The sequence below is a fragment of the Lampetra fluviatilis genome, chromosome 8 (genome assembly GCF_964198595.1).
Source record: "Lampetra fluviatilis chromosome 8, kcLamFluv1.1, whole genome shotgun sequence".
In the NCBI taxonomy this organism is placed as follows: Eukaryota; Metazoa; Chordata; class Hyperoartia; order Petromyzontiformes; family Petromyzontidae; genus Lampetra; species Lampetra fluviatilis.
The window spans coordinates 4787643-4807215 of record NC_136282.1 but is presented as its reverse complement, the minus strand read 5'-3'; the positions used below and the strand labels follow the sequence as shown (position 1 = coordinate 4807215).

At 43.1% G+C, this 19573-nt stretch overlaps 1 protein-coding gene across 5 annotated transcripts in view; it reads right to left on the bottom strand.

Moving 5' to 3' along the window:
- LRRIQ1 (leucine rich repeats and IQ motif containing 1) overlaps positions 1–19573 on the bottom strand; it is a 111967-nt gene that overhangs the window by 24671 nt on the left and 67723 nt on the right. For 4 of the 5 annotated variants that reach the window (XM_078858891.1, XM_078858890.1, XM_078858893.1 and 1 more), the window contains one exon: positions 6492–6593. The exons of the other annotated variant lie outside the window; for it this stretch is intronic. In XM_078858891.1, the coding sequence (XP_078715017.1) occupies positions 6492–6593 (102 nt within the window). The remainder of the gene's footprint in view (positions 1–6491; positions 6594–19573) is intronic. 5 annotated transcript variants of the gene reach the window in all.

The window sequence follows — 19573 nt, the reverse complement described above, 5'->3', positions numbered from 1 at the left end:
TACTCGCGCATTGCTAAACGTCTCAAATATCTCTCTATACACACACACTGTAAGTGTAGATATATATATAACAAACATGCGATTGTTTGTACATTTTTGAAAGACTCGCTCCTGCCATGGGAATGTATAATTACCGCTTCAAGCTCAGTGCCACCCAATGGAGTGAGGACAACTCCATTGTTTGTGTACCGTGCCGCTGCTTTTGTTGACTATGAGGATCACTTTTAATTAACGAAGCTTTAATAAAGTTAAACACTGCGGCATACGTTTTAGAGGTACAATATAGCGATTAAAAGCATTCAACTAAATTCTCTAAATCCATAATTTGTCAAAATTAGCACATTTACATTGTGGTTACGTTTCATTCTGTAAACATTTCACTAATTTTCCATGTAATTTATCGCCCGCCTAATGCCACTACTGATGCAATTTGGAGGGCAATAGAGGCCCTTCCACAAGTGGAGTTTAGTTTGTTGTCCTTCCCCCGCACCTCCGATTAGCATGATTGGCTCCGTACGGTGCAAAAGAAGTTCAACATACATCGAGGGCAGTTCTAGAGAGTTCCTCTTCAGGATATTTAGCCTGGTCTTACACGCTGGCCACATTTCTTTGTAGAGTTTGGGGGGGGGGGTACCCACACTTTACCCCACAACGAACGACTGACCGTGGTGTGCCATTTAGTCTGTTGGGTGGGCAGCGGTGAGCGGATTGAAAAAACTTGCAGCTTTGCTCAACTGGCATGCCGCGAGATTGAACACAATTGGCGACCGCTGATGTCTCCCCGTGCCAAGCATTGCACCACGGCAGGATCCCAAAAGAGCAAGCATTTAATAGTTTAAAAAAATACCTACTTTGCTGAATGTTGGTGGGCATTCATTTATTCGAAGCCTGATAGCATCACGCCGCATTTGCAAATTGTACGAGAGGCTCATTTTAACGGCGCACGCGATGGTTGTTTACGCAATGCGATTGGGAGGGCGATTTTTGCAGTTACAAAGTTCATTTCTAGGGTGAATGCACATTAACGGGGAATCAGAAGATTAAGCAGAGACTAATAATGTAGCTCGTGAACTGCATATCAATCGTGTGGGCCACCCAACACAAGTGTACGCGTTGCACATTAACAAATGGTCAAATCGCGTGCAGCGTTATGCATGCTGGCGTTGGTTAGGCAAGTATAAATACTGATTGCCAAAGTTATACATATTAGCTTCTCATACTATCTCGCATTGTCCTCCCTTGCATCCCACTGGGATATTTTGCACACAGCGTTGGTGTACGGTGCTTTTTTCTGGAATTTTTGCTGTTTTTTTTCCTGGATTTTCAGTTTGCACATAGTCACATAGTCACTTTAAGATGTTTTCTTGTTCATGTTTTTGTTTTTTGTTTGTTGCAGTTGCACCCGATTCAAGAGCCGAATGGCTCACAGGGCTATACCTAATAAATGAACTTGAAACCCATCTGCTCAAAAAAGCAATGCCTTCTCGAAGCTTCACATCAATGTAGTCTGCGTACAGTGGGAGGTAACTCCTTCTCTTCTGCTGCTATTGGTATAAAATCATCCTTCCATCTTGGCATTCCCACATAAAGCTCTTTTCGTAACAAATTGCATTCCAGGATAAACGTGGTCCACTATGTGATGCATTCCTTTCATCTGTTTAAAAGACGAGAGTACAGTGTATTTCCCTGCTCAATTACACATAGGGCAGCGCTCATACATCCAAGAAATGACTATCGTTGACTTCCCGCAAAGTCGTGTGGAGTTTATTATTTCTGGAGGGATGTTGGGTGGGGACAAACCCCGACCAGGATCTCAACATGCAGCCGTTTGATTGTGAACAGAGTGATCTGTCACAGTCCGCCGGGTCAGCTTTCTTGTGGTTATATGTTGTGTTTAGCTCGTGTAAATGTGTGTTTAGTTAATTTGTGCGAATGTATGTTTAGTTAGTTTGTGTGAACGCATGTTCAAATCTCTCCATCTCGCTGCCATGGAGCAGAGACCAGCTCATACACAGCAGCGTGACAGACAACGACTTATGGAGGCCTTCATCCAGCACAAGATAGATAATTCCTGATGAAAATAGTCACCTATACATATCCCATACCTCACATTTATCACGAGTAGCACTGCCATAACTGTGTAGTCAATAGGTAACGAAGCGTGCATGCTATTTTAAACTAAATTGCAGTGCCTTTTCCACCATGTTAATGCCGTAAAAACGAATATCCCTTTTGAGTGTTTCGCATGTGGAGGAAACTGAAGCATCGATAGAAAACACACACACACACGTGAAGATAGTACTCAAATATCCACACAGACAGTTCAGTACCTCACTTGCTGAACTGCCTCACATTGTGAGATTGATGATTATTGCGTGAGCCACCGACCCCTGCCCCAAGAGCGCTCAGCTAGAAACATGCGCCACCATGCTCGACAAGAGTAAAAATGTTTTTAAATTGGCAACATTTCATCAGCGGCAATGAACCACTGGCTGATATATTATTATTTTATGTCTAGGCACGCGCCTGCCCTCGCACGCGCGTGCCTCGCCTCGTCGAACGGGCGTCGTGGGGGCGGCGGCGGCAGGGGGGGGGGGCGCAGGCAGAGGGGGCTCGCGATGGCTCCCAAGTCGACTCGCGCTGGCGGTGCAGTCACGCCTCGCTCGTGATCACCTAGCGCTGGCCCCCGGTATGCCACCACCAAGCCCCCCCTGCCTCCTCCCGGAGCCGAGCCACCACCACCCACGCAGCGGCGGCGGCGGCTCTCACCTCGCATGTCGCTCAGTCACGTACCGCTTTCGTTTGCAGAAATATAAAAAAACTGATTTTGTTTTGCACATTAATGGTGACCGGGCTGAGCCCATGAAGGTGTTAACCCTTGAGAAGCCAGTTTTAATCGCAGGTGATTGCCTGAATTTAAACCCAGGATCTTAGCGATGCCAGCTCAATGTTGTGAGTTCGTATCCATCTCGAAACCACGATATTTATTAGTGGAATAATAGACCTTAATCCAGCTGGGTGGCACTGTCGTTAGAGATGTCGACTCAGTTAAGAGTTCATACGTCAGTTGGTCGATCATTCCTCCAGGGTTGATAAAACGAGCACCACTTTGTGCCAAGTCAACAGTGGCTGTGGAGAGATTGGCTCCTGCAACAAGAATGTGGAATTTCCACCGATGGCTGCAAGAATACGCTCTGACCTTCATTAAACTATTATCATCGTTAATTATTTCACCTGTCGCCAACATCATGGACACTTGTGTGTCCCCCAACCTGAAATCCTGAGCGACCCATCGTCCCATCACCACAAGTGCCCTCATTGCACCATCAACGACTTCTGCCGCACTCAAAATATCAGCGGGACGCTTCACACTCCACACTCCTTTGTCCAACGACACAGCTCAGCAGACAGAGTGCCCAGCATCGGTGATTTAATTACATTTGGCAGATCAGATGCTTAAAGTAAAAAAAACTGGGCAATTGTGTTCTTCAAACGGACGTCATTCCCACCACAGAGCCCCCACAGCACTATGATATATACCATACGTTTTCATTTCAAAACGTTTTTCAAATGATGTCACGCCTGCTGTTATTACTCTTTAGTATTTGGTGCTCTTGACGTTCTGCAGAGAAGAGATTCAGAACGGATGTCATCACCTCTTTCCAGAGATTACCATGAGTGTTTTTTTTTACTGCAAGTTAAAAATTTCGACGAGTTTCATCGTCTTTATGTGACCGGTGTTTGAGTTATTCCATCAATGTCGATCACTGTCTACCTATCCACCAACCTGTGTGCCTACCGAACTACATACGTGCCAGCAGATCATGGTAATTATGCTTTGAATGACCTAAATACGAGTTCTACCCATACTCCAATGTGCCAGTAACACTTTATAATTTCACTTTCAATGCAAAAGAGTTTATTCGTCATTTGTATTTACTATACGTATGCAAATTAAAAAACTATTCATTTTGCCGAAGGTGGCTTACTTTTCTTAATCTCGAAAATGGGACTGGAGAAATGAATGCATGAGCGTAACACATTCCTGCGGAGGGAGCTGGTAGGAACGTTGGGTTGCTAGGTCAATGGCCAGGGTCAATGGCGGCGTGGTGTATGCCGCAAATAATATGCCCGACTGTGAGGGCGGGCACAAGCCGGCGTGAGTAGGTTAAACGTTGAGTTTTATAAGGGCACCACGGGTTGACCAGTCCCTCCCCACCCAGCCCCTCCCCACTCAGCCCCTCCCCACCCAGCCCCACCCAGCCCCTCCCCACCCTCCCCACCCAACCCCTCCCCACCCTCCCCACCCTCCCCAGCCAGCCCCACCCTCCCCACCCAACCCCTCCTCACCCTCCCCACCCAGCCCCTCCCCACCCTCCCCTCCCCACCCAGCCCCTCCCTCCCCACCCAGCCCCTTTCTGCACGACGGACGGACACAATAATCTCCGGTGGGCTGGTGTAACCAGGAGGCTCCTACCAGTATAATGTCAATTGTATCAGAATTACTGATAGGCAGAGTCATTGCAAACAACCAGAGAAGATGTGCATCAAGACCTGGACATTTGGACTGCCTCGAAACCACAGTACGAGGATGGGTAGAACAAAGGCAGAGTAAACGTGAACTAGGTTCAGGCAGGAATACCAGGATGAGCAACACGAGGTAAGGAAGGGGTGGAGACTCCAACTTATGCGAGTGTCTAGGATGACGAGTGCAAGAGGATGACGGACTGGGCAAGGAGATCGCAGTGAAGGTCAAAAAAGCATGGACGAAATGGAAAGAAATCAGTGGAGTGATGCGTGACACAAAGACACCAACTCGTTTTTGACAAGGGAAAGCTTTGGAGACAGCAACAAACGGAGCTGAATGTTGTCATAGTGTGTAAACATCAGCAATGGGTGGACAAAGGTACAGTTCAGACCATACCATGAAATAATTTGCTGTGTTGGCCTTAATATGTGATCATTAAACAAAGACAACGAACCCTCATATAGCCTTAACAGACTGTTGGGGCAAGTGCTGTTAGTGAGTGCCCATGATAGCTGACACAGCACACAAGGGGGTGGGTGGCCAGCATCATGCCCGGCCGCCTTTGTCTCCCCAGTGGCGATGTTGACACACTGCACCAGGTACTCATTTAAAGCTGAGTCGACCTAAGGGAGGCCTAGGATTGGTTCAGATAATGGTCGCTGGCGTTGGCTGTGAGCGAGAATCAAACTCGGGTTACTGAGTTCGTAGCGCCGTGCGATAACCACCATGTCACCGCTCCCCACATTAAACACACACACACACGCACAAAAACAGACACACAGAACTGAATCGGACAATACAAGACCCCATCGATATCGTTCTGGGCTCCCCTAGTATGTTCGCGCGAGATCGCACTTAACGTTAATCTGAACACAAGGTGTGCTTATAACGCCAGGCATTTTATATGCCGCATACATTACCGCATGACAGACAGGCGAGGGCAGGGGTTTAAACGCTGCCACATACTACCTACAGCATGCTCTCAGCGGCCAGATGATTTATGGATTTGCTTAGACGCGCAGGCAGGCACTAATGTGCCCGCACATCAAACGCAAAATCTGGCTGCCGTGTTTCCCAAGCGTGCCGCATTATTACCGACCGGCGTTCGGCATTTTCCAATTCCGGGTGGGGTTTTGGAGACGGCGGAGAGACGTGCAGCAATCATGGGGGCGGCTCAGTGGCTCAAGGAGCTAATGCCAATTCCCATGTCAGGGTATTGAGCCAGCACTGCTGAGGACCTAGGTTCCATTCCCGGCTGCTGCTGCTGCTGCTCCATCGCTTAAGGTTAACTCCCATCTTTTGATGGTACAAACCTGGTCACTATTGGCTTATTGAACGTAAACAAATATGGTAAATATATTTGCATTGAAACGTTTTTTCGTAAAGACCAGCTGTGAAGGAATGTTCTGTCAAAAGGTGCCAACTTTGGCTATCTGGCTGCATCGCACTACAACAGAACCCTCGCCTTATGCTTTACACCTCGGCAGGGGGGTGGGAGGTAACTCAGGCCATCATCGCTAGAGGGTTAATCGTGAACAATTGTTGCCCTATGGAGAGACCGGCACCCGCCAAGGCAATGTGGAATTCCCACTACTGGCTTTGGGCCAACGATGGAGATAAGTGCAGTCCCACTACATACATGTTCACACCTGGAATGACTTTGACTTTTGAATGAAAAAGTGCAGCTATTTCTGGTATTTTTTCTTTCATCACAGTTGGTTGTGTGCATGTATGTTGAACTTCTTTCGCACCATGCATAGCCAACCGGGCTAATTGGCGGTGCTGATCACAGTACAAAAGGCCCAACATGCCAAGTGGCCAGCAACAAATAGCACTGTCGATGGTGTAACAGATACGAGTTAAACGTTTCTTGATAACAGCAAGGTTGTAATAATTCGGCAAAAGGCACGATGGGAGGGAATTCCAAAGTGGAGCAATGCGAGCGAAGAAACTTGTCTTTCACCGCTGAAATATCCGAGGCGGGCCGCAGGCACGGGTCGAGTGGGCTGCACGGGTGGCTGCCTGCAGTCCTCCGTCTTAAAGCGCACCAGCCTCACCGTGGGGTCTGCACGGACACAAACACGCCGCTTTGAACTCCTTCTAGGCTGATGCAGCCCAAAACACAACCAGCAATTCTCTCTCTGTGCATTTGGAGCTTCACGACATGATTCGGAAGCTTCATTAATGAGAGTTGCTACTCCATACATCACGACATCATTGCATCAAAGTATATATATGAAAATATATTTTTGGTTCAGAACGATCATAGAAGAACCAATTCATCTGTAACCATTTCATATTCGTGCAGTGTTTAGAGGAACACTCGACAAACCACTATTTTCATGAGTACTGAGATTTTAAAATATTATTTTGTCAAAAATGTATTTTAAAAATATGTGTTACATAGCCCAAGACACACAGCTAGGCTGTGTATTTTTTGGTTGGGGCCTTCCTTTAATCAGGCGCATACACAAATGTGGAGTTTGAATGTGTGTGCTTGTTTGTTTGGTAATACTGCTTGGGGGGCACCCAACTTATAAGCAGAAGGCTCCAAAGTGAAATTCTGGAGGTCAATTCAACCAATCATCCTTCACCCTATGGGCTTCGTACAACTTTGTACCACTTTTTTAAATTCAAGAGTGGTTTTCCTATGTATGAGAAAGTGGAACTTCCACCACTGGCTCAGCCTTGCCAATAGAGGTGCTGCCATACTCTTTAGTTATTTCGGTAAAGTCACGTAGATATAAAATAAATCACGACGTTTCGGGCGCAACACAAGCGTCCGTCATCAGGTGGGAAAGCATGCAGTCACGAAAGCTTGAAATCAAGAGGTGATGCTGTTCCATTGCTCCTTTGAGCAGGCAGCACTTTGTGATTGTCTTAATTTTCAAATTAAATAGTTCTCCACAGCATTATATATATAATGCATATATTCTGCAGCATTTTCCAGTTGTGTTCGTCCAACAATTATTTAATGTCTCTAAACAAACGTGTTGTACGTGATCTTTCTTTTGCTCTCATGCATCTTTAGCCTTTGCAGGCATTTGTTTACAACTTCCTGTAGTTTAATTTCCTGTGGTTGGTGTGAATCATGAACCACACCAAAAACATCAACAGGCCGATGCGAACATCCCCTTTCATGACTGGACATTTTAAAGACGAGCCCCAGTGCAATTGTGACCATGCAAACCCAACCATGGACCATATGGTTTACGAATGGGATCTGTGCTCCTTCAATGGAGGATTGGCATAACGACACGAACTCTCACCTTGAAGAACTCTCGTGGCTAGTAGAACTCGACATTGGCATTCAGTGCCTGAAAATATTGCAGTACGCAATAATACGACTTTCCTTCATAAATCCAATATTCGGGTAAGATGTTGGTGCATAACCTTGGCGAGAGTATTTCCTGGCGCTCGAGTTATGTGTATCTCAGTGTAGCTGTTCTATCATTATACATGATTCTGGTGCTTTACTGATGACAAATTTAGGCTTTGTTTATGGAAGCGTGTAGGACTGCAATATTTTTGTCCTAAACTAACTGGACGTAATTATATTCTTTACTATTCCATTCTTACAATAATTTGTCTTACCTAGAATATGTATTTACAGTGCAAGTGAACGTGAGAAAAACAATGGCAGAGAGGTCCTCCACTAGGGTATTTAGCCTGCTTTTCCATTTTCGCCATAAGTTTTGGAAGATAAGTTCCCATACTTTACCCTACTACATGTGATTATTCAACTCAGAATAACTACTATAATCACCCAGGAATGTCCTTAACGCTCGTGACGTCACTCCACATCGACCACCCCCCTTCATTAATAATCATGAGCAGGTGACGTCACTCCACATGTAGCACCCTCCCCCCCATTAATAATAATTAGCGGGTGACGCCACTCCACATGAGGGGCGAGGCGCCTCCTCCCCCCTCCTCGGCGTCAACTTACAACCCTCACTAAAAAGGCAGAACCCTCACGTCACGTGATCTCCGTCACGCTGTTGAGACATCAAAGTAAAAAGGACGTAATGATGAACAAGGGATTATAACCTTACAATAAAATAGATCTGTGTCAACGCGCCCTTACAAATTGCACACGCATTGATGCAATGAATATCACGTCGCGTTCTGCTTTTCGCTTGCAAGTTTCAGATTCATAGCAATACACCCGTCCTTGGACGGGCAAAAGGCTAGTGAATATATAAACACGTTCAGGTAAAGGTCTTGACTCCCATAGTTAAAGTTGTTTCTTTTAAATCAAACTTTTACAGTTGTCATGATTTGCGTGTTGATAGAAAAGTCTATGGTTTGACATATAACTCAATGACATGCCTGGATGTAACGTATTTTCTTAACATGGCCCCCTTCATGTTAAATACACTTAGTCCACTGATTGTCCAAGGATTTAATTCCTGTTCGTAAGAATCTCTTTTCTTGTAAAGTAGAAATATTTTGCAAGTTAATCTTCATTTACTGAAGTCACTGGATTAACTCCGAATTAATCCAAATTCATCCACAATAAAAAAAATCGCCATTTTAAATAAACACCCAATTAAAGTGAGTTCAAACAATCGTAAAAACACAGCTAAACTGTCAACTATGGAACTTGGCAATCCTCATTAAAAACAATATACTTGCGTTTTTTTTATCGAGCATTCATCATTTCTTTTATAAAAGCCACTTCTACGTCAGGCGCTGTTCTCTGCGATTACCTCTTGTGACAACCACAGCCAACACGCAAAGCTAGTTTTGATGGCTACCATAAGAATCCCTTATCCCACAGAGACAGTGGTAGGCCTTCAGCTGCCCTCCCTCTTCCAGGCTACCCTTTCACCTATGACATTATTTTATTTACTTAACTGCCGCTCGCGCTAAAATGCTTTTCAGTGGGATCGTGGAAACGTTGTGAGTTTACGCGATCGCTTTCGGGAAGGTCAGGGAGAGCAATCCGACCCCGCCCCAGACGCGTTGTAGCATCGCCCTCACGAGACACGTGGTGGAGAACAACCAACAGACGTGCCATAGTGGAACTCATGGACAGGGGATGGAATCATTACGATACATGCCATCCACAATTCGGTGAATCGTCATGATTCAGGGTCGCGGTCTGATTCATGAATTGCCAAAGTCTCTGGAGTATAATACGCTCTGGAAAGTAAGATTCATCCCAAACTTATACGGTGTCAATCGACTTTATCACACATACACACATCGGATTGTAAGACACACTCCAAACTTTTATTTTATAATACTGGGAAAAAGGTGCATCGTAATCCAGAGATGATGGCAGTTCTTTTTTTAATTTATCACTGATGCATATCGCATTACAATGCTATAAAGTTACAGAATATAACAGTGGTGTGAATGTATGGCATCTATAGAGGTACAGTCATCTTTAAACATACACACGTACATTGGAAACAATCCATGCTAACACACATGGTTCGATGTCCGCAACGTGAGAGGTAACATTAATCGATGATTCATTCAGATCTCCAAAACAAATAAGCCAGTCAGAGCACTAGGCGAGCCAGCAACGCTCAGAACGTGGACTTGGTGATATGAAACGAAGCACTCATATGCAATATGTTTGCTCCTGTCAACTCAGTCACCAACGATTACTGCATGAAATAACATCCAGTGTGAGAAAGTTATTTTGAAATTATTAATAATACCCACACTGGTGGTGCTGTTGTCATATCAGAGGGCGAGGGAATTAAAATCTCGGTTGGGGGTCAAACCAGCCCTACATTACTCTCGGGCCAATACAATGAGTATTACCAAAAACCTCTATTATTGATACTTTGTGGAGATTAAAAAGTCATCATTTTAGATGAATGTTCTCTAACCATAGCATGTGGCATTACCATCATAGAGATGAGCACTGTCCCATGCTTGTTTGAGAAGATAAATCCTCATTTTATTTACCCGAAAGGATGATGGGCTGGGTCGACCCCCGACTCAAGATTCTAATTGAAAACATTAAAATTGTGAGTCCAGTTGTGTGTCACAGCACTTGCGGTCATAAAATGCAAATAACTTTAAAATACACGAAAAAAACTAGTTGGTTAACCATCAATCTCATCTCACTACCCAATCAGAAACCATTCATGGGATAGACAGCGCACGGTGTGGGACCGTGTGATTGGTCAGTATATTCCTTGGGGGCGGCGGTGGCATGGGAACGATGAAATTGGTCCCAGGGAATAAGCAGAGTCTCGAGTACGGGGAGTTTGAGGTATAAAAGGGTTAACACAACAGAACCTCTGCTACAATCACTCCCTGCCAAAGTGAAAATAACAACGTTGGCCTGCATGCATAGGCCACAAGACATACAAAATCAACGTTAAATGCTGCAGTGTGGGGGGGGGGGCGGAAGCGGGGGGCCAGGGGGCTTCTTGTCAGTGGTATTTGAGATGTGTTCTGGGCACCCGGCGTCCCGTGTTGTGTTTTCAATTGCACGCATCCATCGACCAGCATTTGTCCGTAGACACACATCGTCATGCCCGTGGTATTCGACAAGCCCGAGAAGTTGACATGTGGCGATGATTTCATGGAAAGGACAGTCCAAGACACCGGTGAACAATATGTTGTTTAAATATCGTCACACCAGTGGTGTGTTCTGATATGGCGATATTACGATATGTTGTACGATAAAAAGACCACAATATTTGTATAATCCGTCTTTACAAACTATGTTTGAGACGTGATAATTGTTGCTCACTCGATTCCAAATCTTTCATGTTTGTTTCTTGAAAATGACATAGCCAAAACAAAAATAAAAGTACATCTTACTCATTAAATTAGTGCTTTAAAAACATATTTTAAAGTAACTGACAGCACCATGTTTTCATGACATAATTTGTGCAGTTAATGTCGATATTTAATCATCTGTGTAAATGACAGAATGTGTGTTATTAGCGTCATAGTTTGTAAAGTTGCAATGATCATCAGACTTGTCAAAGGCTTGTGTTTTGTGAACTGAAATTGAAATCTCTATTTGTACATGAAGCGCAGCAAAGCACAGTAACCACGCAACACACATTACAGATACAAACCAATATCGCAATCATTACCGTACTGTGAAAGGCATAGTGCACCGTATGATATCGCAGCAACCATAATCACAACGCACATCTATGCTCGCGTAGAGGAATACAGGTGGTGCTGCGGTTAGGCTGTCTAACTCACAATTGTAAGACCGCGGGTTAAAATGATCACACCGCTGTGGTCAATAGAATGACGACATGTTTGTGGAAAGCCAATTTAGGATGCCCTCTGTAGAGGCTGACCATCAACCACAGAAATATGGAATTTCCACCACTAATATGGCAACAGGAGTGTGTATTTTGAACGAAGAAGGAGCACATCAATGTCTAGTGCTTGTGTGCCTATGAAGGCGTTTTGAATTGTTGACTTGGACAAGGCTAAGCCAACTCTATTTTGTGATTGAGAGATCAGTGTGATTGAGAGATAAGTATGTAATTTTCTTGATTGGAAGCTTCCGTGACTGCAGGAATTCATACGACCGAAAGAACCAAAGAGTATGAGTATGTAACTTATCAATGTAATTGGTATTGGAAGGGACATTTTCATGCGCTGGTGAATGTTCCTTTTTTATGACAAAATGTACCAATGTCTTCATTGCCAATAATGAAACAAACGGCTTGTTTTGAAAATAAAATGTGAATCGGGCACATTGAGTTCTGAAAATCGTTACATGGCTACATGGCACAATGCCGAAGGTACTCAGCAAAGAATTGCAGATAAAAAAGGACCACCAACAGTACCCACCTGAAAACGTTGTGCGACTCAGGCGTGGCGTTTCCTGCTTGCTATGTTAGCTCGTCCAACTCACAATCAGAAGGTTGTTGAGTTCAAATCCTGGTCGAGCAACCAACCATTCGGGCTCTCGTCTCTCCATGGAGGATAAGTTGTGTACCGTTTTGTAGGAAGTCAACAGTCCAATGCAGTGGATGGCTCCAAAATTTTAAATATGTAATTTATGACCGCCCATGGCTTGTTTTGGAAGGGTGACAGACGTTTTATGTGGGGGACAATGCACTACATATTGCTACGCCAGGCAAATATATCTGTCCAAGGACACTCAACATGTTTTCATGAAAACGACAAAACCCTTGGCCCAGTGCTACGGAACTTACTGCATAGTGCCGAGCATGCTCGCCATTGCGACAGTATGCCCAGGGCCTCGATGATTTAATTCCACAGCCTCTCAAGTAATTGCCAATTCCCAGTAACAAATTACTGACTCGAAACGCCGACTCGGGGCTATCATCCAGTCACCTTAAGTCACCGATTTCAAAACCCAGTCTCTCAGTCCGTCCCAGTGTCCTCCGAGAAGACGTCTGGATGCTGAGGAATGTGAGAACCCACTCTTGGGCCGGGTTGAGATTGTTTTCCACGCTGCTGCTCAACCAATACCAGCTGCATGACATAAATACCACAGGCAACGCTGGTGGTGGTGGTGATGGGATGAGTGGTTACAGTGGGTCTAATGGACAATGAGCGTATCACTACAGCGTCAATGTCAAAAGTTGAAGCGTTTCTCTGCTCAAACGATCATGGGGGCAGTGTTCAACTCTGTTGGGAGGCCCTGAGTCAGCAGTAGACATTTTATTTCGATGGGTAGGGCCAGTCTAAACATAAGATGGCCACTATTGACTACCCACAAATTGATATGCATTCTATTTATCTCCAGAGGGGTCAGGTTTTTAAAGTCCACCACTAACCGGGATTTTAACTCATAACCTTCTGACAGCGAGTTGAGTACTGTGAGCAAAGTGCGACCAAGATAAATTGCTCATAAAACTGCACTACTTTGGTATTTTACAGTTATTTCAAATTCACAATGGCTTTCAATGGCTTATTGCACAACGTATTGCTTATATAGGCACGCCATTGACGATACTGACTAAATCGAACGTAACAAGTGATTTCACAATTGATCTAGAATTATTCCATCAAATCTGGAATTATACTCTTTGGTTTTTTCGGTAGAGTCACGTAGGTAAAAAATAAAATAAAATAAATGTAAACAACTAAATTAAATGACGACGTTTCGGAGGCAACACAAGCTTCCGTCTTCAGATGGAACCGTTACTACAGCGACTTTGGCTGTGACGGTTCCACCTGAAGACGGAAGCTTGTGTTGCCTCCGAAACGTCGTGATTTAATTTAGTTGTTTCTATTTATTTAATTAAAATTTTTACCTACGTGACTTTACCGAAAAAAACAGAGTATGAATCCTTGCAGTCACGAAAGCTTCAAATCTATAAATCTGGAATTATTGATGTTATACTTAAGTTCACTTCAAAAGACCTATGCCAAAGTCTGAACATGGGTTTACCTCCACGGAAGCACCATATTCTCAAGTACAGTGAGTTAATGTTCTTAGCCTAGTCACCAATTATTGTCCAAACAACCCCCTGCACAATGTACACGTTTTCACTTATTTTGCCAAACACCAGGAATGAGGGTTAATACTTATACATTATCATCTTCTTGGGCTATTCTCTGATGTGATGTGAATCTCTTCTGAGAAGTAAAATGTGTACGAATGTTTAACAGGCAGGAGACACTGCTCCCTTCCTGAAAGAAACTAAGACAAGCGGCTCATCACTGTTGCTCAACTGCCCAACAGCTGAGCTAACTTTTCAGTGTGTAAGTAAATAAACACAGGCGTTTACACAAAGGAAAAAGCCAATGAACCACACAAGCAAACTTATGGGCTGACATGTCGAGGAAACCTGCACTCTGCCAAATATTTAAGACTAATTCGTGCTAAAGAAAATGACCAATACAATGTATTGTTACAACTAAAGAGAGCCTGTGTCGTGCAGAAAGAGATGGTACTATCATCAGTTACATTCACACGTATTTATATCTCTCGATAGGTGCCCTAACTACAAGGCATCCTCCTACACCATATGGCCCCATATATCAGTCAATAATGTCTAACGGTGCCTCTCAAAACAAATGTGTGGGCAGTAATAGCTTTGTTTAACACGTAGGCTTTCGCGACCAGTTTTATTCATAATAAAGGCGTTTGGGTTAGATCGCCTAAGTATAAATGTGTCGCAACACTCCACCATGCCAATCAGTAAAAAATGTGTCACGTTAACAAAACGTCAATTAGTTACCAGAAGATATTCCCAAACTAGCTGACCATTGTCATATGGAGAGGTGATTTATTTAAACAAAAGGAACGAGCAGCAATGGGCTCTCCTTTAACTCCTGCTATAGCAAATCTGTACATGGAAAACTTTGAAACAAGAGCACTTGCTTCAAGTACATTAAAACCATCTTTTTGGCTTAGATATGTCGATGACACTTTGATTGTCTGGTCACATCGTAAAGACACACTTAATTAATTTTGAAATCATCTCAATGAACAAAACCCGGCCATCCAGTTCACCATGGAAATGGAGGTGAACAACACACTCCCTTTCCTCGACAATTTTTGCTTGGACGTGGCATAAATGGTAAAATAACACACAGTGTTTACCGAAAGGGAACACACACTGATGCCTATCTGAATGCAGATTCGTATCATCACCCTGCACAGATATACTCTCTTATCAAGACGCTCATACATCGGGCAAATACAGTGTCAGATGGTGAAAGTCGAAGGAGAGAGATGAACATGTTAAAGAAGCACTACGACTGAATGGCTACAACCATGCTCAAATTAACAGAGCATTGAATGCCAAACCAAGACCGAACAACACAACTGCTGAAAGTGATCAGATTATCAAAACAATTAAAATACCATATATCTCAGGAGTAACTGACAAATTAGCCCGTGTTTTGCAAAAGTAAAACAATAAAATAAGATTTGGTACGGTAGACAAAATTCTAGAACTAGTGTCTTATACTAAAGATGAATTACCTAAGTTATCGACAGAAGGTGTAAATCGGATCAATTGCTTATGCGGTAAATGCTATATCGGACAGACGGGACGAAACATTAGCGTAAGACTAAAAGAACACCAAAGGAACATTAAGTTATCTCAAACACAACTGTCGGCAGTGGCAGAACATGCTTGCCAACAAGGACACTCAATTGATTTTGATAACGTTGAAGTGTTATGCAAAACTATTTATTACTGGCCAAGACTAATTAGAGAATCCATCGAAATTGAGAGAAATACCAATAATTTTAACTGCTCTGATAGCTACAGACTTAGCGCAGCCTGGAAGCGTATTATTAAGTAATACACAATACATTTAAAATGTCCTTATAGAGGAATAACATACTAATTAACTGATTACTAATCTATATATAAAAAGGGAAATTTGTGATTGTGTGTTCGTTCAAAATGTTTAGCGTACTTCCCGGCATGCAATAAACTTGAAAATTTCCATGTGGGTACTTTCCAGACTGTACACCATGCAAAAATAAAAAAAAATAGACTTTTGTGTTTTTTTTGGGGGGGGGGGGGGGGCGCAATAATGCATATTTTTTGCACGGCAAGTGAGCTGTGACGTCACATCTGTCATGTCACCCGCGCATGCTCAGTGCTTGGCGCGCTGAATATCGCCGGGTAGTAAAGCTAGTCTATTATATAACTACAATACCCCCCCTCCGCCTCTGATCTCGAAACCTTATGGGGTTCAATGATGACGTCGTCCTGCACTATTTAAGACCGGAAGCAGGTGGATGGCTTCACTATTCTGTCAAATCGCCCGAAGATGCTGGATTAATTACCAGCAAAACGTCACAGTACTCAAACTCTAAATGTTGTGGATTCACTCTTCAAACACACCGGTGGGCTGAAGAAGTTACTAACTGGCGTTTTGTTAACGTGACACATTTCTTACTGATTGGCCGTGTCGGGTGGTGGAGGGTTGCGACACATTTATACTTACGCGATCTAACCCAAAAGCCTTTATTATGAGTAATAGCTTTCTAAGAAGTGACTGTGAAGCAAGATCACGGTCAAGATGAAATAGACCATAACAACCTATGCTGTTATTGCCATTAGACCTCCCCATCTCTTACTTCACTAAAATATTGCCACTGGTACAAACTCTTAGGTTTTTTCGGTAAAGTCACGTAGGTAAAAAATAAAATTAAAATTAATAAAAGTAATAATAGAAATAAAATAATAAAAAATCACGACGTTTCGGAGGGCAACACAAGTCTCCGTCATCAGGTGGGACCGTCAGCTAGGTTTGCTGTATCACTTGTGTTGCCTCCGAAACGTCGTGATTTTTATTTTATTATTTTACTTCTATTATTACTTTTATTAATTTTAATCTTATTTTTTACCTACGTGACTTTACCGAAAAAACCTAAGAGTATGAATCCTTGCAGTCACGAAAGCTTCAAATCTAGAATCACTGGTACAAAGACAACGCCCTGGCTCCTAGCTCTGCTCTTCGAGCAGGGTCAGGGAACCTTTTTCTGCCAAGGGCCATTTGGATATTTATAACATCATTCGCGGGCCATGCAAAATTATCAACTTCAAAATTTGCCTGTTATATTTGGTCAAACATTGAATTGACTCACCCTTAAATTTCGATTTAAAGCTTTCGTGACTGCAGGGATTCATCGTCTTGGTTCTTTCGGTAAAGTCACGTAGAAGGAGAATAATAAAATAATAAAAATAAAACATAATAAAATAATTCTCACGACGTTTCGGCCACAACGCAAGCAGCCGTCTTCAGGTGGAGAACAGGTCTGTCAAGTAGACAGTCTGAATCAGAGTTTTTATTTCATTATGTTTTATTTTTATTATTTTATTATTCTCCTTCTACGTGACTTTACCGAAAGAACCAAGACGATGACTCACCCTTAATGTGATGGCTGGAACTGCTTCTCTTTGGTGAGGCGTGTAGCTGGTATTGATGATGTTGCTACTCGCAACTGCTTTTCCAGGTTTGCTCCTAGATTTATTGAATTTCGAGTCCCGCCTGCGGTTGCCTTGGCAGGGCCACACCAAATGATTTCGTCGGCCTCATACGGCCCGTGGGCCGGACGTTCCCCAGCCCTGCCTTAGAGTGTCCCACGATCTGGTTTAGGGACATCCCCTGGTTGACGACCTCTGGGTGCCAGTCCAATGCCTGTAACAGTATTCTGCCCTCTTTCATCCTTTTTATGATCAAGTTTAGCTTTGTGAAAGTACTCCGTCCTGATCTTGTACAACTATTTGTTTCATAATTTTGAAGCTAATCCATCCTGAATGAATATCCTTCACTGTGTTAAACACTGCTTTGAAGTTGTAACATGTGTGCTTTCTCTAGAAGCCATAAGAAATAAATACCTTAATGACAAGTGTTCAATATTTTATATTGGTGAGTTCCACAATCATGTTTAACTATAATTTTAGTATTGAAAAGAAATGCCCAAGACCCAAAAGCCAAAGTATATATAATAAATTTCGATTTATAGCTTTCGTGACTGCAGGGATTCATATTCTTGGTTCTTTCGGTAAAGTCACGTAGAAGGGAAATAATAAAATAATAAAAATAAAACAATAAAATTCTCACAACATTTCGATTGCAACACAAGCAATCATCATCAGGTGTGAAAACCACAGCAAGACATTTTTTTAAAAAAAAGTGTGGTTTTTACACCTGGTGATGATTGCTTGTGTTGCAATCGCAACGTCGTGAGAATTTAATTGTTTATTTTTATTATTTTATTATTATTTCCCTTCTACGTGACTTTACCGAAAGAACCAAGAATATATATAATAACTTATCATGTATATTTCAGGGTAGTGAAAGTACATAGCCAAGAAGGCCTGTGCAGCTCTCATGTTTATTTTCTAATACAGAGTATAGTGGGGCAAGCAGGCATATTGTAAATTAGCTAGAGTACAGAACATTCACTTCTTAAGTGTTATTTCCCATTCCCTAAGAAAGTATGATTGTTCAGTGGCCAAATACTATCCCCGTATGAGAGTACAGAGCCAGAATTGCTGAGATCCTTGGTTCAAATCCCAGGCTCCCACCCAAGCAAAATGTGGCCTTTGCATCTTTTGGATTTTGATGGTCTCAATCCGGTCACTAATCGCTGCACTATAAAATCCACTGCGAATACATTTGGGTTGCCACTTATTTGAAAACCCCACCTTTGAGGGCTTATTTCCAGTATAAACACAGTGAAGATATCACAATTTAAATAAGCTAATAAATAGGACGGGATATATTTAATTGCCAAAATAAAATAATAATAAAATTCCAATCACCATAATGCCTTATGGATACGTTTTTCCCCCAGCAGCGTTCTAAACAGACAATTTTGACTTTTGTGAGACTCATTAGCACAGCTATGAAAAATTGTCTAACCTGTGTATGCATGTACTTAATTATTTATATCCACTTCTTACCAAGACGGCCCACTTTGCTTATTACTTTGTTCCGTGTGACTGAAACGGACAACTCAATGCCTCCACTTCTCATGGTCTCGTGCCATAACTCAAAGTTCTTTCCACATATCACCTACAGATGCAATAATGGCTTCATACAATATTGTTGCATTCCCCCTTGAGGTCTGTGGACCCCAGTTGGAGAGAAACTAATGCTGGCAATGGTATCATCAGCTTGTTCAATCTTTCATTCAGATCAAGTAAAAATATCTCATTCAAACAATGTGGTAACTGGTGTACAGCTCTGTTAGCATCCCTCAGACAGTGGTAGAAATTCCACAGTCCCATGGCAGGGGCCAGCCACGCCACAGGCCATTCATTTAGACGTGCATATAAAATGGTTTAAAATAAGAATTGTTTTAGGTGAGGTCATTGGGAAAATGTGTGCAACTCCTCTAACCAGCCTTGGCTCGAGTCGCTCACAACTGACGCAAAACCTCCCACCGACAAGCTCACGGTGCTGCGATGCAGGAAAAGCTGCATTGCTGGCCCCACAAATTACTGTAACGCACCCGGGGAAATGAACAAAAAACCTCCACCCTTTACGTCACTCACTCACCCTAAGACTGGCTGAAAGGTTAGGTGTAACTGACCCCTAATGGTTCAGACACTGGGCTGGGTTGGGCACAAAGGTAATGGCATGCCTGCC